General features: G+C 38.3%; 1 protein-coding gene across 2 annotated transcripts in view; it reads right to left on the reverse strand.

Annotated features, from left to right (window-relative positions):
* RSU1 (Ras suppressor protein 1) overlaps positions 1 to 26,554 on the reverse strand; it is a 229,495-nt gene that overhangs the window by 96,487 nt on the left and 106,454 nt on the right. Inside the window, exon 8 of one of the 2 annotated variants that reach the window (XM_020966872.2) lies at positions 24,660 to 24,792. The exons of the other annotated variant lie outside the window; for it this stretch is intronic. Within the exon in view, the coding sequence (XP_020822531.1) occupies positions 24,660 to 24,792 (133 nt within the window). The remainder of the gene's footprint in view (positions 1 to 24,659; positions 24,793 to 26,554) is intronic. 2 annotated transcript variants of the gene reach the window in all.

Here is a 26,554-nt window from a genome sequence, read left to right on the forward strand (position 1 = left end):
AAATCACACACTTCTCATAAAACATAAACTACCATGCCCCACTTCTAAACCTTAGATCCCAGCACACTGGCAGAAGGTAATGTGATTAGGAGCCTAAACAGGAGATTACAATTAAAGCATCAGCTCTTTGGGGTCCCATAATCACTAAAAAAAATCCAGTCATATTAACTAAGCTAGAAACCAACAGGTCCCTTGTCATGACCCTCTTGGTGTCACATCTTTCCTCTAAAAATATCCTTTGGGAAAGAATTACAGATAAATATTTCTATTTATCTTTTTAATTTAAAAAAACAAAAACTAGTCAACCTATTAATTGGCCGTACATAATAATTACATAGTTAATTGAGTCTGACATATCTGTAATATTTCACAAGCACAATACTGGGAAGGAGGTGCATTTTTTCATCTGCTTCAGTTATCTGCTTAGTCATTATTCAAGTTTGTGGGCTTGTTGGCTATGGTTGTTCTTTCCATTTACATGGTACCAGTCATTGTACATACTGTTTTCCTGGTTCTCCTTACTTCACTCTGTACCAATTCATATGAGTGTTCTCATGCATGTCTGAATTCTTTGTATGCATCATTTCTTTCAGAAAAATAATATTCCATTACATTCATGTACCGTAATTTACTTTGCCATTCCCTAACTGCTGGGCATCCACTTTGTTTTTAGTTCTTTGCTTCCACAGAAAGTGTTACTCTCAATATTTTAATGTATATGGGTCTTTTCTTCCTGTCTTTGATGCCCTGGAAGTATATGCTTAAGGGTGGGATATCTGAGTCAAAGGGTATGGGTATGTCAGTCACTTGTTAACATAATTCCAAGGTGGCTGCCAGAAAGCTTGGACCAATAGCCATCAAACCTATTTATTATGGTAAAGACAGGGTAACTGAAATCAGCTCCCTTATTCTATTTCCTAGTTATATACTTTATACTTAATTCCAGAATATAAATCCCCAAATTAATTCTCTGATCAAGAGTGAGAGTATTAAAGGCTCTGGGTCATCTATGGAAGATTTAGAGGAAGTCATGGGTGAGAAATATACAACAAGATGGCACAGGATGGATGACAATCTGCATCACTGGAGGAGTACTGACATGGATGAGGTGGTGCTTCCAAAATATCAAAGTAATTTCCCAAAGACGCTAAGGAGCCATAATACCAAGGAGAATTTTCCAAGGGCCTTTCCTACTTTCCATTGTATAATTTTAACTAGCTTTTTGTTAATTCATTATCTAATAAACCACTAACAAGGTTCCATTTTCTTTAGGAAAAGTAAAACTAAACTATACATGTTTGGGGAGCAAATGAGTAAGGCAAGTTTCCTGTGATGTGTGTGGAGTGGGGGCTGAAGCAGGCCCTACTAAGCTGGAATGACTTCTCAGCTGGGTCTGGTCAAAGGATCCTGTCAGTCTGCTTAAATGCAGTGAAGTTCATAAGCAGAAGGTTGGCCACTAAGGAATTTTGTTTTCTACCACATCAACACACAAAGATGATCCAAAGATATTAAGGAGAGGACATACATCATGGACCATTGAAGTGCTAAAATATCATACGTATAATTAATGTGCAAGCATGCACTGTCATTGACCACGGAGATTTCTGCACTTTACAAAGTTATACATATTCAGAAAAAGCAGAGTAGGCAGATCAGTGAATAGAGACCAAACCTGGAGTCAGGAAGAACTAGGTTCAAATCCTGCCTCGGACACTTACTAGCCATGTGACCCTGGGCAAGTCACTTACCCCTTTTGCTTCAGTGTCCTCATCTGTAAAATGGGGATAATAATAGTACCTACAGTACTTCCTAGGGTTGTTATGAGGATAAATGAGTTAACATTTATAAAACACTTTGCAAACATTATAGCACTATATAAATGCTATTACTTCTATTTACTACTACTACTACTACTACTACTACTACTACTACTACTACTACTACTACTACTACTACTACTACCACTACCACCACCATTAAAATCCAGATGAAACTAACTACTGTTGGCATTAGCATATTTAAATTATCAAGTCATTTCTTTGTGCTTGATGAATAAATAGACACCCACAAATGAATGAAAAAATGTACATTTATGCATTTTACCTGATAAAAAGTTGATACAAAACCTTTCAAGATATTAGACACACTAATTCAAGCTACCTGATATGACAAAAGAACACAAAACTGTTAAAAAAAAATTACAAGAAAATCTCCAACAATGCCCGACTGAAATAAGAGAATACAGCTCAATAAAAAGCCAGCATGTAATAAAACACGATATTACTGTGTAGAGAATAGAAATTGCAGACAGTTTTGTTTGATTATAAAAGCGCCACTTTTTAATTTATCTCTCAAATAAAAACAGCAAATGCAGGCAATAACTCATCCTGCTTAGCTGTAAAGTGGAGCATCAAAGAATTGAACTTTAAGATTACAGGGACTTAATAAAGGTCATCAATATTTAGGGCTGACCAATTTAACTTCACCACAGTTCAATACTCAATAGTTCAATACTCCATCCGATTAGGAGAAGTCAAAAATGGACACACGTTTTCTCCTCATCATAGGCTCAGAATGTTAGAAATGCAAAGGACCTCAGAGACCCCTTCAATTTACATTAGAGAAATCTGAGGTCCACAGAGATGTCTTCTCCAAGACCGTATGCAACCCTACCATAGAGAAAACAACGTAAGTATCCTGTCCCATATTCTCTTGCTGGAAGCCTGACTGACTTCATCATTTCCTCACTTCACTGAGAAAATCAAAGCCGTGTGATGTGACCCCTCTCTCCTCACCTTCTTTTCAAAAGCCAATAAACATTTATTAAGCTCCCACTATGTTGTTGTTCTTTTTTTTTTTTAGCGAGGTGATTGGGGTTAAGTGACTTGCCCAGAGTCACACAGCTAGGAAGTGTTACATGTCTGAGGCTGGATTTGAACTCAGGTCCTCTTGACTCCAAGACCAGCGTTCCATCCACTACGCCACCTAGCTGCCCCAAGCTCCCACTATGTTCCAGGCACTGTGCTAAGTACTGGGATAAAAGTAAGAAGAAAAAAAGAGAGTTTCATATTGAAACTGCTTGAACTCACCCCCCCCATCCTTTCCCTCAGTCTCTGAACAGAAGGGGCCAAAGCCAACCTCTCTACATGTGTTCATGACTCCATCCCCTTCAGCAGAATGCTACCTCAACTAGCCCCCATCTCATCCTATCTAAAGCTGTCTATCTAAATCTCTTCCTTTTTCTATCTAAATCTAAATTCCTATCTAAATCTCTTCCTTAAAGCTGTCAAGCTTGCCCAAGTCCCTCCAACCTTTAAAAAAAAAAAAGGGAAAAAGAAAAAAAAAGGTCTTCAGTAAAGTATACCACCTTTCCCCATTTCATCCTACATCTCTTTTCCTTCTCCCAGCCAAACTCCTACCAAATCTGTCTACACTGCCTGATTCCACTTAAGTGTTTCTTACTGACTCCTTAACCAGGTGCAGTCTGGTTCTAGACCACCTCTCTCGCAGGATACTGACTCTTTTCCTAACACTATTGTCACCTGGCTCTCTCCTGTCTAACCATTCCCCCTCAGTCGACTTCACTGGTTCATCACCCAGATATGTCCTCTAACCTTGGCACTCCCTTAGGCTCTGTCCTAAGCCCCCTCCTCTTGACCCTCCACATGGTGTCTCTCAGTGAGCTTATCAGCTCCTACGATGCCATTGCCACCTCTCTGTAGCTGTTTATAGATCTACAGAACTCCAGCTCTACTCTCTGCCCTGAGCTTCAATTGCACACCACCAATTTCCAATTGGACATTTCCAGCTGGATTTCCCAGGGGACACTGGAAACTTAGCATGTCCAAAACAGAACTTATCATCTTCCCTCCTCCCCTCACCAAGTCCACACCTCTTTCAAATCTCCCAATTTCTGTCAAAGGGGCAATCGTTTTTCTGTCTCCCACGTCTGCAACACTGGTGTTCTGTTCTACTCATTCTCTCACATCTTACATGTCTCATTGGTTGACAAATCCCATTGGTTTTACATCTACAGCTTCTCTCACATCTGACCCTGATCTCTACTCACACAAGCTTAGTGGATCTGGATTTTTCTTCTGGGCAGACAACAGGAGAACATAATGCTAATTATGAATACAATTTTTGAAATCTTTGTCAAAATGACATACTGAGGGTATGGCCACTCTGGAAAGCAAATTGGAACTATGCCCTCATGTCATTAAACTTCGTATACTCTTTGACCTAGTGATATCAGCAGCAGGAATATATGAAGAGATCAAAGGAAGAAGAAAATGACCCATGTTAACAAAGATACTTACAAAAACTCTTTTTGTATAGACACCCCAAGTGAAAATTAAGAGGATGTTTATCTATTGAGGGAAGGCTAAACCTGTTATGATACATAAATGAAATGGAGTATTATTGGGCATTAAGAAACAACAATATGAACAGCTTCAGAAGAAAATGGGAAGACCTTTATGAATTAATGCAGAGTGAACATAATTAGGAGAACAATTTGTATTATAATGATAGCATTATAAAGAAAAACAACTTTAAAAGACTAGAACTCTGATCAGTGCAGTAACAAGTGACAGTTCTACAGGATCGAGGATTAAGCAAGCTACCCACCTCCTCCCAGAAAGGTGATGGACTGAAAATGTAGGATGACACATACATTCTTGCTTCACTGAACTATGCAGAGAGAGAGAGGAAGAAAGGGAGGAAGAAGGGGAGAGAGAGGGAGAGGGGGAAGGGAGGAAAGAGAGGAAGAGGGAGAAAAGGAAAGGGAGAGAAGAAGAGGGCATGGGGAGAAGGGGGAGAGAGAGCTGGAAAGGGAAAAGGACAAGTGATTCTTCCCTGTAGTGGTGTGGGGGACAAACAGAAGACAGAGAACCCCACACAGCAATGAAAACAATTTACCTCACCGACCCTGAGAGTAAGGAAATGACCATCTCCAGGGTCTTTTGAAGACAAGATCCTCAAATGGGAAGCCTTCCCTTACCAACTTGTTAGTACAACGGTACCACCTGGGCTAAGACTGCCTACAAACTGCTTAGCCTAGAAATCTGTGCCACATACCATGAAGAGAAGGTTAGCAGCAAGAGATCCCAGGGGACTGACTCTGGGCTTCTCCCATACTTCCCACGGACTCCGCTCTCCTCCCATTCCCACACAACTGAATTTAGCCCAGATAACAGACTTCCTAATTATGGCTTTACTCCTTTACTCCTACACAGTTAATTTCCTTGGAGAGAGAAGGGAGATCTATGAGTTACTTCACAATGGTATCCAGTTACTTATAAAAAATTTAAAATAAAAAAAAAACAGTTAAACTAATTCCTGGTTTACATGCAACAGGTGGTGTTATCTACTGGCTCATATTTATTTAGCATGATGAATATTCTTTAGCTCCTGAATCAGTTGTATTCTTGAAGCTCATTAATTACTTACAATTTAGAAAAACAGAAATACTATCTAGTTTTGTCCTCTGAAATGAGCACAGGAAAAGGGGTGATGATACTGTCAATACTACCCAAAATAAGATGTATTTGATGACTTTCCCTCTTCTCCCTTGGCATGACATCCTTGCAATATTAGTGAAATGCTACCCATTTGCATATAAATGGGCCTAAAGATGTCAAAAGTTTGAATCATATTTTGTCTTATGAAGAAAAATGTGATAATATATTTATTAACTTAAAAACATAACCAAAATATACAGAGGTAGGGTTTCTAAATGGACAATAAATTATCATGTTTAAAATGCACTGTGCTTTGAAAAAAAAAATCAAAGCAAGATTTAAGTCCAACACTTTTAGGAAGCAGGAAAAAATAGATTCTCCTATTCCCATGTCTATTATAAAGAAAAACTGAGCCTCTGTGGCTTGCCTGATTGGAGATATTTTCAGGTAAATCAGTAGAAAGGAAAAATCTACATTGTTCTGTGTATTCCGTCTTTATCACTGAACTGTTTGTCACTGCTGGGAAGATGAAGGTCATTTTTAACCCTCTGCAAATGCTCCTAGTATACAATCTGGGCAGAGACATTTCCTGACATTACTATTACCAACAAACATAGCTATTGAGTGTTACAATAGGGAAGATGAGATCTACCTAAGTTTTTCTTACATATAGGCACTTCTCTCAAAGGGCTCCCTCAAAAAGATCTAGACCTTACATGGATCAAAATACATCTGTTAACTAAAGATTCTCTAGGCCAATGACTGAGTAGTTCTACTAGCAGGCTGCTTAATTATATTCAATAATAGTTATGGGAGGGATAAGGTTTTTATCCACAACTCATGAAGACCATCTACTAGATACAGAAAGACTGAAATCTGCATTAATGGAAGGCATAACCAAGATCGAATATAGTACAATATATGTATCTACACATATTGAAGAAAGGAAGAAAGTATCTCTTAGTTCTTAATCCTTCAAGTTAAGCCAGTTGAGAGGTACAAGAACATAAAGGTTTTCATTTTCCAACATTCAGGATGCTAATCCTTGGTGTGTTTCTACTTAACGCATCTTTTTTTGGGGGAGGGGGTTCTCATTATTACTGCAAATGTTCACAATGATCCAGTTTAAGCATTTCACTTTATCCAACTGAAACAATAAAGTTTTATTTCATTAATATATTATGGCAATCTTCACTCTGATGCACTTATGAATAATGATAATAACCCACATTTATATAACACTTTAAAGCTCACAAAAATGCCTTACTAACAACAATCTATCAAGGGGGGAAGTATGAATATCATTAGCCCAATTTACAGATGGGGAAATTGAGGCTGAGAGCGTTTAAGTGATTTGCCCACAATCATAGAGCCAGTAACTATACAGTGAGGTTTTAAAGTCAGACTTTCTGACTCTAAAGTGTTTTTTTCCTCTACACCCCCTGGCAGGCTTCCTGGTTGAAAGCTAGGTGCATGCTGGCAGTAAAGGAACACCTTATGAAGAAAGGAGACGCTGCATCAGCGAGGCTGAAAAGGGCGAAACGCTTTTGGAGCCTGCTACCACTGGAAATGAGACTTTAGATTGCAATGCTTAGCAAATTGCATCCTTCGTGAGGATGCCTGCCTTCCAAATGCCTCTTTCAACCAAGACATTCCCAGCCTACATTTGTCAAACCTCTTCTTTTGTTAACAGTTAACTTGTCAGCTTTGAAAATGGCTTGTGCTCTTCCATCCACCTTCCTTGATGGAAATGTGAAAAGTGTGAGTTACTCTCTTTCACAAAGAATCTTGTCAAGGATCTTGGCTCCAACTTGACTCCCCCACTGGGAAAATCTACCTTCTGGAAACTTAACAAATGGTGACTATTCTATCATAATTCTGCTGCACAGAAATAAAGAGGTCAAACAAGGAGACAACAATCATTAAAGCAAGAGTTGAAAGGTGATTGGAGAGCCCGACGACAGTCTAAAAATGTGAGATTGGCTAGCGCCAGCTTCAGCCATGAGGACAAGCAAACTCTTTCACTCTAATGGAGGTAATGCCATTGGGTGGTGACTTCAAATGAGCAGGGCAATGACAGCAGCAAAATCTTGGCCTTTGCTAGAGCAAGAAATAAATGGACAGAGAACAACTGCCGTATGAGAATTGATGAAGAGGACATGATTAATGCAAAAAATGTACTCCAAGGAAGCGTCCGCTGAAGAAACCATACTTCAAAATCCCTTCGGCTACCCCTACCCCTACCCTTCTTGGTCTGATCCCATTTGTTAGTAACTCCATTAAGGCAAAGCCGCTGCTGGTATGGCCATTCTTCCGAAGGTGTTTTAATTCACTGTTTTGTTTTAAACATTCATGCCTCTCCTTGGAGTATATTATATCCACTAAATCATACAATCCATCACCTCTCTCTGTCACTGTTCTAGACACAGAAGATCCTCAGAGGATGTGCTTACAACAGAAAGGTCACTTTGAAAGTTGACTAGAGACATGAATGAAAATAAAACATTTTGTTAAATACTTTGGTAGCGGAAGCTGCCCTTATGAGCTAACTGGGCGGAAAAAAATATCTTCTGGCTGTGTTTCAGGTGCCAATACAAGGTCACAGGGAATGGGGGAGCCTTGATTGGGGGCATTGGTTCTGCCGCAGGATTGCCACTCGTTTACATGACTTTTCTGAAACCTTTGGCGGAGAAAGTACTAAATGTGGACCTGGCTTTGAATCCTGGCTCTGACATGATCAGTGACCACAGGAAAGCGGCTTCCTCCTTCTCAGCCTCAGTTTCTCTACTTGTAAAACAGCGATGACAATACTTGCACGATATAAACAGGGCGGCCGTAAGGAAAGTACTTTGCAAATCTCGTTGCTGTTGTTGTTGCTGTTGTTCTGATAACGAGCCAGAAACTCAAGCTACATCAGCTCGGAAATCTCAAGGATGAAGGCATGGAGAATTTGGAGGCTCAGTAAATCACAAACTGCAATGTTATTTTCTCATGGGGAGTGTGTGTGGAGGTCCTAATTAAGTGAGGAGTAGATTTGTGAGTCTTTTAGACACCGAAAATACAAAATAATTTGCAAAATATCAATTACTAAATTATAATAAACCAAAACTGTGAAACTGATATGAATCTTTTTTTCTTTTTTTGCTATTAACAAGTGCTAATATTTTTTAAAGGCTATGTCAAACCACTCCAGTATCTTTGCCAAGAAAACCCCAAATGGGGTCATGAAGAATTAGACATGACTGAAAGGACTGAAGAACAACAAAAAATTTACAAGTAAGGATATGAATTTTCTTTTACTGCTTTACTGATAGATTCTATTGGTTTTTTTTATGGCATTATCACATCTCAATAATTGCTACCACACACACACACACACACACACGCACGCACACACACACACACACACACACACACACACACACACACACACACCACACTACAATCTTCCCTTGTCCTAACGAAAACAGTTGAGTAAAACAAGCAGACACATGGTCCGTGTCCAAGGTTGGATACAGAATTCTTCAGCCTACGTCTCCTACCTCTGTAGGAAGAAGATGGAGGTGGGCTGTGAGTTTTCCAAATTCATAATTTCTCAGTGATATTCATTAATCCAACAACTGTGGACAGATCCGCAGAATCCGATGACTACAAGTCACTTCTTCAACCCTGCTATCATTCTTGGTTTGCACTGTATTCATGCTTCAGAGAGATACAATCTGACATACTATACTGTATCAGATAGAGACAATGGAAATGGAAATGGAATGGAAAGAGAGCCCTGGATCTGGAATCAGAAGGCCTGGCTTTCAATACTGACACTGCTACACACTGGCAGTCACTTGCACGTTCTAGGTCTCAGTGTGCTCATCTGTAAAATGAAGGATTTGGGCTAGATCATCTCCAAGGTGCCATGTAGCTCTGACAAGTCCATGAGGCTGCCTCAGGGATTCCAGTTGTTCAATTTATCTGGTCTACCCTTCTTCGATCTTGACTTACCACCTTCTGATTTTGATCAGCATAGAAATGTCTTCGTTCCCTCCTTCATTTTGCTTCCAACACTAAAGGAATTCAATCGGCATCATAGACTTTGATCAGTTCCAGCCCCTACAAGGCCGTGATGATGCAGGCCTAGATAAGGATGGCATCAGGCATCTGTAATGCACCTATCTAATATCCCTTAATCACTAATTTATTTTCATCACCAATCCAGTAAACTACTATCCCCAATCTGAAATCACAGAATCACTAGATCTCAGGATCATCAATTCAAAGCTAGAAGGCCCTTACGAGTCCATCTATTACAGCTTCCTTCAATTTACAGATGAGGAAGCTAAGGACAGAGAGGTTAAGTGATCTTGTCCAACGTAGTCTGAGACAGCGTGGGGATTTAAAGCCTGCTCCTCAGAGTCCAGAGACAGAACTGTTCCCTCTCCCAGATCTAGATATTCAGTACCAATCTTTCTCCTGAGCTCCAGTCTGACCTGCTTATTGATCATTTCAAAAGGATGTCCCAGAAACACCTCAAATTTAGCTTGTGCGAAACAGAAATCATTCTCTTTCTTCCTAAGCTCTCCCTTTTCTGACCTTCCCTGATACAGTCAAGGGTACCAACACCTTCCTACTCACCGGTTCATAATCAACTGATAAATCTGGCTGTTTCTACTTTTACCTATCTCTCATATAGATCCCCTTTTCTCTATTCACACAGCCACAACCTCAGTGCAGGCCCTCCTCAGCCCTCACCTGGATTGTTTCCAAGAGTTTTTCCTCCTAATTAGTAACAGTCATTTGTTTTCTCTCCCTTCCATATACCTCCAATTTAAAAGAAAAATAAAAACAAAAGAAAGCCCCTGCAACAAATATTGCAATAGCTTTCTAATTGGTTTTTATTCTTTTTTAATAATACTCTTTCCCTCCAATTATATGTAAAACAATTTTTTAAACTTTTTTTTAAAAGTCCAAATTCTATTCCTCTCTTCGATGGTAAGCAATCCAATATATTTTATATGTGCAATCATGTAAAACATTTCCATATTAGCCATTTTGTACAAGAAGACTTGAATAAAAAAATGAAAGAAAGTGAAAAATAGCATGCTTCAGTCTTCATTCAGACAGTAATTGATTTCCATTCTTAACAGTCCTCCATTACGCTGCCAAAATACTTTCCCTGAAGCTCAGGTCTGACCACGTCATCTCCATATTCAGGAAACTCTAGTGGCCTCCTATTAATTACCTCCAAGATCAAGTATAAACTGCTCTGTTCGTTATTTAAAGCTCTTAACAACCTGGTCCCTTCTCACCTTTCCAGTCTCTTTATACTTTTCTTTTTTCCAGGCACAGTATGATCCAGCTACACTGGCTTCACACGTGTTGTTTTTTATCCATGACGCTCCATCTCCCATCTGCAGGCCTTTGTCCTCTCTGTTCCCCATAACTGGGAATCCTCTCCCTCTTTGCCTCTGCCTCTTAGAACATTCCTTTAAGGTTCTCCCTCTTCCTGGGACATCAACTTGTACGCACTGTAGAAGGTCAGGGTACTTCCCCAATCAGCTAGTCACAGATTCACAAAACTATTTTTCACTCTCACACCTCTAGGGTAACCCCAATGTTTAGGAAATACATGTCTATACACATGACTGTTGCTTCTGCACCCTGACCAGTATGATTCTCATTTACATTAATCAGTCATAATGATACCATTATCTCTTAAACATGAAACATTTACTAAATGAGAAAGCAAAATAGAAAATAATTAAAACATGACCTTTACTGGATTGGAAGGCATATGTAGATATAACCAAAACATAAATGTGTACCCATAAACCTAGGTCATACTCTCCCAACAGAGCACACAGTGTCCATGCTGGGACAGGGGACACAACTGTACAAAAACCTGGTGTGGAATTAGCTGAACAGGTAAACCCACATGCCTAGAACAACTAACAACTGTGGACTGCAGAACTACATATCAGTAGTTTTTTTTTAAATTTTATTAATTTATTTTGATTTATCAACATTCACTTCCACGTGCTTTTGAGTTGAAAATTTTTCTCCCCCTTCCTTCCCCACACCCTCCCCAAGATGGCGCACAATCTGATATAGGCTTCACATTTACATACCCATTAAACATATTTTCACATTAGTGAAGTTGCAAGTAAAAATTAAAACCAATAGGAGGAAACATCAGAAAGATGAAACAAAACTCAACAGAAGGTAAAAATAAGTGATAGAGATTTGACTTCCATAGTTCTTTCTTTGGATGTGGACAGCATTTTCCATCCCCAGGCCTCTGGAGATGTCTTAGGTCCTCATAATGCTGAGAAGGGTTCAGTTTAACAATCTTATTCATTGCATAATGTGGCTGTTATTGGGTACAAAGTCCTCTTGGTTCTGCTCACTTCACTCAGCATCAGACCATATAAGTCTTTCCAGGTTTTTCTGAAGTCAGCCTGTTCATCATTTCTTATAGCACAATAGTATTCCATTACATTCATATACCACAACTTGCTCAGCCATTCCCCAATTGATGGGCATCCTCTCAATTTCCAATTCTTTGCCACCACAAAAAGAGCTGCTATGAATATTTTTGTACATGTGGGTCCTTTTCCCATTTGTTTGATCTCTTTGGGATATAGCCCTAGAAGTGCTATTGCTGGATCAAAGGGTATGCACATTTTTGTAGCCCTTTGGGCATAGTTCCAAATTGTTCTCCAAAATGGTTGGATCATTTCACAACTCCACCAACAATGTATTAGTGTTCCAATTTTCCCACATCTTCTCCAACTTTATCATTTTCCTGTTTTGTCATGTTGGCCAATCTGATAGGTGTGATGTGGTACCTCAGAGTTGTTTTGATTTGCATTTCTCTAATCAATAATGATTTAGAGCATTTTTTCATATGACTATAGATGGCTTTAATTTCTTCATCTGAGAACTGTCTGTTCATATCCTTTGACCATTTATCAATTGGGGAATGGCTTGTGTTCTTATAAATTTGTCTTAATTCTCTATATATTTTAGAAATGAGGCCTTTATCAGAGAGACTGGTTGTAAAAATTCTTTCCCAATTTTCTACCTTCCTTCTAATCTTAGTTGCATTGGCTTTGTTTGTGCAAAAACTTTTCAATTTAATGTAATCAAAATTATCCATTTTGCTTTTCATAATGTTCTCTATCTCCTGTTTGGTCATGAATTCTTCTGTTCTCCATAGATCTGATAGGTAAACTATTCCTTGTTCTCCCAGTTTACTTATGGTATCAGCCTTTATATCTAAGTCATGAACCCATTTTGACTTTATTTTGGTATATGGTGTGAGATTTGGGTCTATGCCTAGTTTCTGCCATACTCTTTTCCAGTTTTCCCAGCAGTTTTTTTCAAAGAGTGGGTTCTTATCCCAGAAGCTGGGGTCTTTGGGTTTATCAAATAATAGATTACTATAGTCATTGACTACTGTGTCTTGCATATTTAACCTATTCCACTGATCCACCTCCCTATTTCTTAGCCAGTACCAAGCAGTTTTGATGATTGCTGCTTTATAATACAATTTAAGATCTGGAATTGCTAGGCCACCTTCCCCTGCATTTCTTTTCATTAGTTCCTTTGATATTCTGGACCTTTTGTTTTTCCAAATGAATCTTGTTATTATTTTTTCTAACTCTATAAAATAATTTTTGGTAGTTTGATTGGTATGGCACTGAATAAGTAAATTAGCTTAGGTAGGATTGTCATTTTTATTATATTAGCTCGGCCTACCCATGAGCAACTGATGTTTTTCCAATTATTTAGATCTGATTTTATTTGTGTGAAAAGTGTTTTGTAATTGTGTTCATAGAGTTCCTGGGTTTGTTTCGGAGGTAGACTCCTAAATATTTTATAATGTCTACAGTAAGTTTAAATGGGATTTCTCTTTCTATCTCTTGCTGTTGGGCTTTGTTGGTAATATATAGAAATGCTGATGATTTATGTGGGTTTATTTTATAGCCTGCAACTTTGCTAAAGTTGTTTATTATTTCAAGTAGTTTTTTACTTGATTCTCTAGGATTCTCTAAGTATATCATCATGTCATCTGCAAAGAGTGATAGCTTTGTTTCTTCTTTGCCTATTCTAATGCCTTCAATTTCTTTTTCTTCTCTTATTGCTAAAGCTAAGTTTCCAGTACAATATTGAATAACAGTGGTGATAATGGACATCCTTGTTTCACCCCCATCTTATTGGAAATGCTTCTAGCCTGTCCCCATTACATATAATGCTTGCTGAAGGTTTTAGATAATGCTATTTATTATTTTAAGGAAGACTCCATTTATACCTATGCTTTCTAGTGTTTTTAATAGGAATGGGTGTTGTATTTTATCAAAAGCTTTTTCTGCATCTATTGAGATGATCATGTGGTTTCTGGTTGTTTTGTTGATATGCTCAATGATGCTGATAGTTTTCCTAATATTGAACCAACCCTGCATTCCTGGTATAAATCCTACCTGGTCATAGTGTATTATTCTTGTGATAAGTTGCTGCAATCTATTTGCTAGTATTTTGTTTAAAATTTTTGCATCTATATTCATTAGAGAAATTGGTCTATAATTTTCTTTCTCTATTTTGACTCTTCCTGGTTTAGGTATCAACACCATATTTGTATCATAAAAAGAATTTGGTAAGACTCCTTCTTCACCTATTTTCCCAAATAGTCTATATAGTATTGGAATTAATTGTTCTTTAAATGTTTGATAGAATTGCATGTAAATCCATCTGGCCCTGGAGATTTTTTCCTAGGGAGTTCATCAATGGCTTGTTCAATTTCTTTTTCTGAGATGGGGTTATTTAAGTATTTTACTTCCTCTTCGTTAATCTGGGCAATTTATATTTTTGTAAATATGTATCCATTTCACTAAGATTGTCAAATTTGTTGGCATATAGTTGGGCAAAATAATTCCTAATTATTGTTTTAATTTCCTCTTCCTTGGTGGTAGCTTCACCCTTTTCATTCTTGATACTAGTAATTTGGTTTTCTTCTTTCTTTTTTTAATTAAATTAACCAAAGGTTTATCTATTTTATTGGTTTTTTCATAAAACCAGCTCTTAGTTTTATTTATTAGTTCAATAGTTTTCTTAATTTCAATTTTATTAATTTTTCCTTTGGTTTTCAATATTTCTAATTTGTGTTTAGTTGAGGATTTTTAATTTGTTCTTTTTCTAGTTTTTTTAGTTGTATGCCCAATTCATTAATCTCCTCTTTTTCTATTTTATTTATGTAAGCATTTAGAGATATAAAACTTCCCCTAAGAACTGCTTTCGCTGCATCCCATAGTTTTGGTATGTTGTCTCATTATTGTCATTCTCTTGAATGAAATTATTGATTGTTTCTATGATTTGTTGTTTGACCCAATCATTTTTTAGGATTAGATTATTTAGTTTCCAATTATTTTTTAGTCTATCTTTCCATGGCCCTTTATTACATATAATTTTTATTGTCATGATCTGAAAAGGATGCATTTAATATTTCTGCCTTTCTGCATTGGATTGTGAGGTTTTTATGCCCTAGTACATGGTCAATTTTTGTGTATGTGCCATGTACTGCGAGAAAAAAGTATATTCCTTTCTATCCCCATTCAGTTTTCTCCAGAGGTCTATCATACCTAACTTTTCTAATGTTCTATTCACCTCCTTAACTTCTTTCTTGTTTATTTTGTGGTTAGACTTATCTAGTGCAGAGGGGGAGGTTCAGGTCCCCCACTAGTATAGTTTTGCTGTCTATTTCTTCCTGTAACTCCCTGAACTTCTCCTGTAAGAATTTGGATGCTATACCATTTGGTGCATATATGTTTAGTAATGATATTACTTCATTGTCTATGGTGCCTTTTAGCAGGATGTAGTTTCCTTCCTTATCTCTTTTGATTAGATCTATTTTTGCTTTTGCTTTGTCTGAGATCAGGATTGCTACCCCTGCTTTTTTTACTTCAGCTGACATAATATATTCTGCTCCAGCCTTTTACCTTTACCCTGTATGTGTCACTCTTTTTCAAATGTGTTTCCTGTAAACAACATATTGTAGGATTATGGTTTTTAATCCATTCTGCAATCCATTTCCGTTTTATGGGAGAGTTCATCCCATTCACATTCACAGTTATGATTACTATCTGTGTCTTTTTCTCCATCCTTTTCCCCCATTTATGCTTGTTCTTTCTCCTTTTTCCTTTCCCCACTTCACTAGTGTTTTGCTTTTGACCACGGCCTCCTTCAGTCCCTTCCCCCTTTTATTATCCCTTTCCCTTTTCTTCCCCTTTAGTCTTACTGCTTCTTCCCTCCCTTCTCCCCCCCCTTTTCTTTCCCTTTTCCCTCCTACTGCCTATAGGGCAAGTTAGATTTCTATACCTAACTGATTATATTATGCCCTCTTGAGCCAAATCTGATGAGAGTAGGTTCAAACAATGCTCCCCTCCCTTTTTCCCTCTGCTGTAATAGGATTTTGTGTCTTTTCCTGTAATGTAATTTACCCTTGTCTGCCTCCTCCTTTCTCAGTACATTTTCTAAGATCAGATTGATCCACTTATTTGGATCCATTTAACCCACTTGATTAGATTTTTTTTTATCATTACATCAAAGTCAACTAATATCCACCCTCTTTATGTATACTCCTTTAACAAGGTGTAATAACAATACAGTTCTCAAGGGTTGCAAGTCTCATATTCCCTTGTAGGGGTTTAAACAGCCCCCCCTTTTAACAACATATTGTATCCTTCTATCCCATTTACCTTTTTAAGTCCTTCTTGAGTCCTGTACTTGAACATCAAGTTTTTTGCTGATCTCTGGTCTTTTTATCAGGAAAGTTTAGAAGTCTTCTATTTCGTTGAATATCCATTTTTGCTGGTAATTGATCCTTGTCTGCATTCCAAGATCCTTTGCCTTACGGAATATCATGTTCCATGCCCTGCGGTTTTTTAATGTAGAAGGTGCAAGGTCCTGGTTAATCCTGACTGTGGTTCCATGATATTTAAATTGTTTCTTTCTGGCTGCTTGCAGCACCTTCTCTTTCATCTGGTAATTTTGGAATTTTGCTATTATATTCCTTGGCATTGTCAATTTGGGATCTCTTTCAGGTGGTGATAGGTGGATTCTTTCTATGGTTATTTTACCTTCTGGTACTAGGACTTCAGGGCAGTTTTGCTTTATGATTTCCTGAAAGATACTGTCCAGGCTCTTTTTTTCATCATGATTTTCAGGTAGTCCAATAATTTTTAAATTGTCTCTCCTGAGTCGATTTTCCAGGTCGGTTGTTTTACTGATGAGGTATTTTACATTTTCATCTATTTTTTCATTTTTTTGTTTCTGTTTGACTGATTCTTGCTCTCTCATAGAGACATTAGTTTCCATTTGTCCAATTCTAGTTTTTAACAGATTGTTTTCTTCTGTTAGTTTTTGTACTTCCTTCTTCAACTGGCCAATTGTGTTTTTTAGGGACTTGTTTTCTTCAGTGTATTTTTTTTCCAATTGGCCAATTGTATTTTTGAAGGACTCTTCTACCTCTCTCATTTGACTATTAAAATCCTTCTTGAGCTCTTCTAAGAAGGCTTTTTGGGCTTCAGACCAGTTCATATTCCCTTTTGTTGTTGCAGATGTGGGTTTGTTGACAATGTTGTCCTCTTCAGAATTTCTGTCTTGATCTTCACTCTTCTCATAATATGAATCTATGGTACGTTTCTTTTTACTCATGGTGTTTCTTTATTCCCTGGCCTTTAAAGAGATTGAGCTCTCCTGCTGGGGAACAGAGGGCACTGACCCAAGCTTCTTGTGTTGGGAGCCTAGGTCTTGGTCACTGGCTTTGTGTGCTGGGGCCTCTTATGCTGGCAATTGGAGGCTGTAGGTTTCTGGCAGCTTATCTCATGTTGGGCTGGAATCAGCAAGGCTGGAACTTTCAGGCAATTCTAGGTTGCCTGCTTTTCCTTTCCTTTAGCTTTCTTCAGCTCCTTTTAGATGGGTGCTGCAGGGTGTTTATCTGCCTGGGGTCCCCTGCAGTGTGTCTCCCTCGTTTCTGCTAATGCACCAAGAGATTCCTTTGTGGTCGAGTGCTGAGGCACCTGGTGGTTTTCTGAGCTGGTTTCCACCGGTGTCCCCTCTCCCCTCCACTGAGGTACCTGGAGGTCCAGGTGTTGGTGTTTGCCTGCTCTACCACCTGGGCTTCAGGATTTCTTCACAATTGGAGGCTGCAGGGCTCCAACAGCTCACCTGGTGTTGAGTTGGAATCAGCAAGGCCGGGGCTTTAGGAAGCCTTTAGGATGTTTTCTTCATCTCCTTTCAGGTGAATTACGCAGGGTACTTATCCCCCTGGGGCCCCTTGTAGTTCTGCCTCCCTTATTTTTGCTGAGGCACTGGGAGACCCGTTTGCTGGGCTGCTGCACTGCTGTCTTTCTTCTAGTTCAGGTGTTCCAGGGTTTTTTTTCTGGGGTGATATTTTCTCGGTTTTCAGAGGTTAACAGGGGAGAGTGAGAGTGACTACCGGAAGTGATCAGTAGGTTTTTTTAGAGAATAGTTTGCACCATACATCACCCACTGGATGACTATTGCACTTCTGACCCTCTCTGCTCTCCTGCTGGTTCTAGCTATTTCCTCTTTGGTCTCAGACCAGTGAAATAATACTAAGCTCTTCGCTTCACATAGAATATAATTTTTATGACTCTTCCAGCAAACAAAATGTCCACATAGGAGAGGGACATTACATATATGAATGTTGTTTTTCCTATCAGAATGCAAGCTCCCTGAGAGCAGGGATTATTTTTGCCTTTTTCTTTTCTTCCCAGGTTATTAAATTCTGAAGAATAAATGTTTGTTGACTGATTGACCTATGAACTCTATTTAATAGAAAATATTATTATCTTAGTGAAAAGACTAAGTTTTGCCATCTCCTCTTCAGAACATTTCCACTCAAATGCCTTTCTGATCATTTTTTAACACTAGCATATCTGAAGGAATATTTTTTTTTACTCAAACATGGATTTTACACGATCATTTATTAGATTTATAGATCATCTTCTTCCAACGAGATCAGGGAACTGGGATAACATTTTTCACTGATACAAAGTTAGCAAAATGTCTGGATCTATCAAATGGGTTTAAAGCCAGCACTTGCTGGGATGAGTTTGTAGTATTAAGGAGCTCAGCTCGATAGTCCATCAAAGAAGAAATGACCTCTACATCCCACTTTAGTGATTTTTAAAAATACATTAAGAGGAAAAAGGACAGCAAAGGTAAATCAACAGATTATAGATTTAGAGCTCAGAAGCAACATTAGAGGTCAACTTGTCCAAACCCTTCATTTTACAGATGAGGAAAGTGTGTCCAGAAAGGTATAATTTGTCCAAGTCCACACAACTAGAAAGTGGAAGGGTCAGGATCTGAATTCAACTCCTCTGATATCAAATGTATCATTCTTTCCACAGTATCAGCTACAATTCCATAGATAATTTAATTGCTCAATCAGTAAACATGTATTAAGATGCCAGGTACTTTACCAGGCACTGGCTAACCAATACAAACCTAAGACAGTCCTTGTGCTTAAGAAGTTTACATTCTATTAAGCACTTACTAAGCATCTGTTAACACTACAAAAGTTTGATAAATGCTCGATTAAGAGAATAAGACACATATGGGGAAGTAGAGGTTGGGAAGGGAGTTCCTGGCAGTCACAGGAATTATGAGTAGTGGTAGACTGTCACATCCCTTCTAGTGGCAATGGTAGTATTTGAGTTAGTTATTGTTCCAAAACAAAGTAATCAGAAGAAATGGAGGAAGGGGAAAGGGTAGGACATGCTTCCCCACAGAAGGGCAGCTGACATGATTCCTATGCTGGGTAGGCTCTGGTGTTCTGGGCAGCATGGTTTGGGGCTTACTAGACATGGTGAATTTGGGCAAGTTTTTTTCTCATTCACCCATCAATCAGTACATTTCAGTTTCAGTCCAGAGTCTGAAAGATGAATGGATTAACTCCCCACGAGAGATAAGGGTGATCTTTGGAATGTCACGAATCACTGTTTTGGGGGTGGAAGTGTACAGCTAGCTTCAAGGTAGGTAGCAAGATTCCAAACTCTGAGTAGGCCCTGGTATTCTGGGAGAGGCTATATGGGATGATCTAAGGCTTTGGGGAGGGAGGCATGTGAAATACACAGATGCTATTTTTTATATTCGCAGTTTACTCTGAAACGGAATGAAAGTGTGCCTTAGAAAAAGGGCCTAAGTAAATGCTCTTGGTAAGATATTTCAGGCCAGGCAGGCAAGGATAGTAGAAAAATGAAATGACCAGTCAGCCAACACCGAAGTAACAATTAAAAGTGAATAAACACTCATCCTAATCTTGGCATTCTATATAGATCATGAAGATCTTGCTGTCCCCTCAGGAGAAAGAATATACACAGCCACAAAGGGACAGACCACAGCAACAACAGCCAAGTGGAATGGGAACCATTTTGGTCTAGTGAGTACTTAAAAAGAAAGGGCTTCTGGTTTCTCTCTTTTGTTCTCCTCCCACTCCATTTCATATTCTTGGACAACATATTCAGTCAAGCACAAGGAAAGGGACAATGTCAAAGTTGGTAGCTCCTATTCTTACTTCTGAAGCAGGGCACATTGAGGGGGAGGCTTTAGTTGTATATATAGCCAGATCCAGTTCAGGCCCTCTGAGCTAGTGTGAGACACATCTTTGAGGGCAAAAACCTTGCAGGACCAAGGCCTTTGGATTCCACCCTATAGCCAAGTTAGAGCGAGCATTTGGTGCCAGTTGGTGTTCACAGACACCAAGCCTGAGGGAGAATAGTAAGTGCTGTCAAGTTCTTCTACCTACCATACGGAGCAGAGCTGCTGGTCCTTTGCCTTGCCCAAGCTTTTTTCTAGAGCTTCATGTATCACAGGAGCTTATGCTACATCTCACGAATGAACTCAATGTAAATAATAATATAAGACTCACACAGTAGTCACAGTATCCTAACAAGTCTCAAAAGTAAGTCAAATACAGGAAAATACTTCAAGTACTGGGTTGATTAAAAAGTTATTTTTAATAACCTCAACTCTAATTCATTTGATCTATATACACTTTTATACAGAACCATAACTAGAAAGATTTTATACCATGGAAGCGAGTGACACAAAAATACAGACTGAATTTATTTTCTTTCTTTATTCCTTTCTTTCTTTCTATTCCTTCCTTCTCTTCTTCCATCTGTCCCTCCTTCCCTCCTTTTTCCTTCCCTTCCTCCCTCTTTCCTTCCCTTTTCTCTCCCTCCCCCCTCTTCCCTCTCACCTTCCTTCCTTCTTTCTGGCAAAAGAGATCTGGGAACACCAGTTTGAGGGTGATGACAGTGAAACTACAGTGTATTTCTGACAACTGGTAGCTTCCTAATATATTAACTAATTACGTTTGTTAATTAGATGGTAAGCTCTGTTGTATCTATTCTGCTAAAGAAGTGCCATCAATGCACTCTCAATTTGGTACTCCTGCTAAAAAGCACTTATCACCCCACCCAAGTTATGGCTCCACTTTTAGGCAATAAATATGAAACATAACTCAAAGAATCACAAAGTCTGAAAAATCAGTATTTTTTCCATTGCATCACATAATAATAATTTTCCATGTAACAATTCTGAGGCACAAACATATCCCCAAATTTCTTCCCCAATCAAAAAAGAAATTATATTCAGAAAACTTTTAAGGCAAAGTATACTTTAGAATATTCTAATTCTCTAAAAGTTAGAAATGCATGCCTGTGGCTTATGATAAATTAATATCATGGACAAGTAAGAATTAGCTCTTAATACCCCATTTCCCATTTTTTCAAGAAAACTGGGAGTTTACTGAACTTATTGCTTTAAAGAATTTAAGGGTGAAATACATATTTACATAGATACAGTGCCTTACAAATGCAAGCATGACATATAAGTTAACCATCTTATCATAGAATCATAAATTTAGAATTAGAGATTTTCTTGCCCAACCCTCTCATTTTGCAGAAAGGGAAAAAGGAAAGTTAAGTTACTTGACCAAGGTCAAACAGCTAAGGCACAGAACTGGGATTTGAAATCAAGCCCTTGGAATCCAGATTCACGGTTCTATTGATTGCACCACGATGCTTCCCCTTGGAATTTAAATGAGACAAGATAACAATAGCTAACGTGTTTGTGACATTTTACAGTTTGCAAAGTGCTTTGAAAATATCATCCCAATTTAGCCTCATAATAACCCTGGCCAGTAGGTGCTATTACTACCCCTATTTTACAGACGAGGAAATTTAAGACCATTATTTTTAAATAGTTATTAATGATTAATGGGGAAACAATAAAGTAAAATAATCTGCCAATTTGAGATTAGATTCTCAAACTTACTCTCATTTCTTAAGATAGGCAGAAATGGTCTAACTTGCCCTCTGAAGCCTGACTTCTTAACAGTCCAAAAAATTAAGGGATCTATAATGATTCCAATTATTCTATTCTTCTGATGAACCAACAAAGTACAACCTACGGGTTTTTCATATCCTTCTAGAACCAAACATTATAAATATCACTGTTATGTTGTCGTTATTTAAGCCACTTACAAACTGAAAAGAAAGACATGTTTTAAAGTTGGGATGTGCTGCCATTTTGGCAATTTCAGCCTAATAACTATTTAGTTTTAATGTCATTGCTCAGCATGGCTCATCCTCTGTGATCCTGTCAGACCTAAGCAAGTCTAGGCTATACCAAGAACAAGATACGTGACCAAAGAAGAACAGAGAGCTATGGAATGGGGGTTAACTATTTAAGAGAGGCCACCTTCTCCTGTCAATCTGGACTGATCTCCTGGCCAGGGATGGAGGGAGAAGTTTTGTGTGCAGGGTGCTGTCACGATTCCATTAAGTCAAGAAAGAAGTGGTCTGGTGAGATGTGGTCTTTAATGATCCCAACTTGTAAAAAATGCTGTGGAAACTAACATCTCAACAACTGGTCAAATTCAAAGGTAAGCCTGTGTTTCATTACCAAAGCTTTATGTCTTGGGAACTTAAATTGGTTCTGCCTACATGTTTTTCACATCTCTTTTTTTTTTTATAGGCTTGCAGCCAGAGACAATTTTATTTGAACCTCAGAGACTAGTTAAGAAGTCTGATAAATCACATTAATAAGCCTGGATCCGTCAAGAGAACACTGGCCTCAAAGTTAAGAGACCTGGATTCTAGTCTCAGTGTTGTCATTAACTAGCTGTGCAATTGTGCGTAAGTGACTTTGCCTCTTGGGAACCATTTTCTCAACTGCAAAATGAGAAGGTTCTCACACATAACAGCCAAGGTCCCTTGTGGCTGTGCCATGTGATGAATATATAAACTGGTCTTTGTAGGACGAATACATTGAAATGAAATGGAATGTAGCCTTACTAGCCAACAAACAGGGAAAGATAGAGTTCTCCTCAAAGGGAAACCCAATGGAAGAAACAGTGGATACAAAATACATCTCTTTTAGAGAAAGTTTTCCCCAACTTTACTCCATCCTGTAAAGGATGATTTGAGATGATGATGGAAAAGGTGCTGAAGTGACACAAGTTTCAACTAAACACTCTTGCCCTCTCACTTCCAAACTGTAAAGTGTTTAGACCAGTTGGTCCAAACCAAAGCTGAACAAAAAAATCCCCTCTCCAACATAGTGGATGACTATCTGGGCTTTGTTGACTTCTAGTGAGATGTAAGTCCACTGCCGCCAGAGCCAGATTTTCCATTTTTAACCAGCACTAATTGTTAAGAATTTCTTCCTGCTGTCAAAGCTAAATTTGCTTCTGTGTAGCTTCCATTGTTCATTCCTAGATCTGCCCACTGGGGTTGAACAGAAAAGTCTACATACTCCTTCCCTACAATACCCCTTCAGATACTTAAACTCAGCACTCATGCTCCTCCAAAGTTTTCTCTTCCCTAGGTTAGACATTCACAAGACCATTAATTATCCATCAGGCACCATATCAAGGCAGCCATTTTCAATGCCCTCCTCTGGATGCTAACTTAAAGACACCCTTCTTAAATCGATGTCCAAAACTAAACAGTACTCCAGATATGGTAGGACCAAGTTGACACACAATGAGGTTATCACCGTCTTCTTCCTAGATTATTATGTCTCTCTTATAAACTTACATTAGCTGTTTTGGTGACATCATTTCACATGCTGATTCACTAAGTTTGCAGTCTACTAAAATCTTTAGACCTTTTCCAGGTAAACTGCTATCTACCCATAGATCCTCCAGCAGATATGTGTAAAGCTGACTAAGCAATTATTGCTATTACTCTTCAAATAAAAATTCCTTAAATGGGAAAGAAGACGTTTACATTGAGGAAACATTCTGTCCTTCCCTATCTGCCCATTCTGCAAAGATCAACCCACAGATCCACAGAAGATCAGAGTTCGTAGAGAACTCAGAAAACTTAAATTCCTCAAGTGTGAGCTACTATTACTCAAATTCCTCTTTTTGCTGCCTCCCTCTTTATTCTCTTCTCTGTACATTAATGCCACTCTCCTCAAAAACAGGACTATGTTGACTTGGTACTTGCTATAAAATTTTGCTCTTGAGCAGCCCAAGAAGTCCAAGAGATCAATTTAACTGACAGGCATTTAAGTTTTCTTTATTCCAAAGAAAAATACTCATTGTATTTTTAATATTATTGCAGAATTCACAAACATAACACGAATTCAAGATCCATCTACATTTGACATTTCAAAAGCTGTTAAGAAAACAAGTATATCTTTAAATAAAATTTTTAAATAATTTATTCTCATTTAGATTTTGTACATTACTTTAATAGGATACTCTTTTAAATACTTCTAAGATCATCATTGTATTGGTATGGGTAATCATTCCACTGACACAGACAACAACTTCTTTATAGGTTAAAAGAAAAAAAAAATCATCTGGAAGCCAAACCTGTCCTTGAAGAACACACACAGAGCCATCATAAGGCCTAGACTCAAGGCCTTTCTGGCCTGGAAAGACCCACAATGACTTGGGATCCAACGGTGAAATCTTTAAGAACACACTGTCACCTCTGTACTACAACGCGGTACCAGAGGAAGAGACGTCAGTATGGATTTGATATGATATCACGACTCGTGTGTATTAATAATACATTATATTTGGAAAGGCATGGCAAGCTGTAACTTACAGAAACATGCAATCAGATACTTCAGGAGTAAGCATACATTACTTACTACTTATATGTTTCAGAACGGATGTATTCAAAGACATGGGACACTCCGAGCTGGAACTGGTCAGCAATTGGGGTAACCCAGGGATTATTCTCTGCTTTGAAGACCTGCTTTTGACCAGTTAAATCCAAGTTTCCTGAAAGGATTGAAATGAAAATAGTATTGAATTAATCTTGTCTGGAGTGCGCCATCCAGATACCCTAATGCCATCCTGAGCAAGATCAGTGCCAAATCAGTGTTTTCATTTATTTACGCATTTAATTGTTTTTCTTATCAGAATATGCAGATTTTCTACATGCAAATCTCTCCCTTTGGCACCCAGGAAATATAATCATCTCTACAGCAAGCAGAGATCACAAGCTATTTAGTGCTAGTATACAAATTACTTCCCTCTAATACACTAAGTGAATGCCTAATTAATGCTAACTTTCTCTTTCCAATGACTGCAAAGTTAACATTATTTTTCCAGTTTGTTGGTTCTTGGTCTATGGTGATTTGTACAAGGTCACGGGCAGGAATGACACCAGAGCTGCTCAGGGTCCTAACTTCTGGGCCTGAGAGGGTGATTTGTCATCACATTACCTGCTCACCTTAGATTAAAGGGCGTACTTCCACCTTTTTTTGTTTTTTCATCCAAAGTAAGGTGAGGGGATGATGGATAAGAGGAATTGTGCAGATTCATTACAGAAACAAAGCAATAGTCTGAGCAGCAAACAGTAACAGTTCTGCAGTAAATATGCCACCAGCTGACATCTTCTGAGAGTACATTTACACCTCCATTAGCCTCACAATGTACAGATGTGTTAAGTACAGCACATGGTGTATATATATATATATATATATATATATATATATATATACATATATATATATATTACATACATATACATACATATATATGTTTGTGTGTGTGTGTGTGTATGTATAGATACATATATATATATATATATATATATATGGGGGGGAGAGAGAGAGAGAGAGAGAGAGAGTCTGGTAATGTGTCTTACATTCTGTCAGGTTAGCAGTTCAGGTCTGATGCTGGATGCGTCTAGGCCCTTATTTAACAGAGATGTCTTCACAACTCAATGACACTTCTAAAAGCTAGTATTTGGTGGAGATGCCTGGCTATTCTAGGCTGCTAGTCAACTGACTGAATCTTTTCTAGGTGCAAAGTCAGTATGCATAAATGTCTCCGCTACCATTTGGGAGGCTGAGAGAAAAGTTAGACAGCAGGAAAGTATGTGGCTTCATCTGTGTGTAGAATGAAGATACTTATCTTTGCAGGACCTTCCTCTCTAAGTGTCTTTAGGGCAGTCCTTTTCCTGAGGCCTGGCTCATCGAAGGTCCAAAGCTACCAGAGGATATCCACACTGCCTTGCTAATCTTCTCAAGAAAGACTGTGCTAAGGCTCTATTACTGACCTTGGTTGTAACTCTTAGCCTGGCACATGGAATTTCATCCTTGTATGGAAGTATATTGCTAACCTTCACCCCTATGATTGGTACTTTGAAAATGAAAATGGTAGCTTAAAATATTTACTAGAAAGAATGTGCAGGGTATTTTTCCATAAAATTAAGGAATCAAGGTTTCCAAAGGCTATTTTTGCTGTATGACTATACTTGCTATACATGTATGCCTATAAAGAACACCAGAAAGGAAAGAAAGACAAATACACAACTGAAAACTACTGCATATAAAGTTTTTAGATTAAAAACATGTTGAATCCCATTCAACAAATATGTATAAAGTATAATGCATGGCAATAAAGGTGTGCTGGTTGTTAAGAGGGGTCTAAAATTTAGATAATGTGTGAGTGACTCCCATCCTCATGGAGTTTACAGCATAGTAGTATACAACACAATGTAATTTCCTTGAGGGCGGGGACTTTTAATTTCTGT

The sequence above is a fragment of the Phascolarctos cinereus genome, unplaced genomic scaffold (assembly GCF_003287225.1).
Source record: "Phascolarctos cinereus isolate Bilbo 61053 unplaced genomic scaffold, phaCin_HiC Scaffold_1;HRSCAF=81, whole genome shotgun sequence".
NCBI classification, from domain to species: Eukaryota; Metazoa; Chordata; class Mammalia; order Diprotodontia; family Phascolarctidae; genus Phascolarctos; species Phascolarctos cinereus.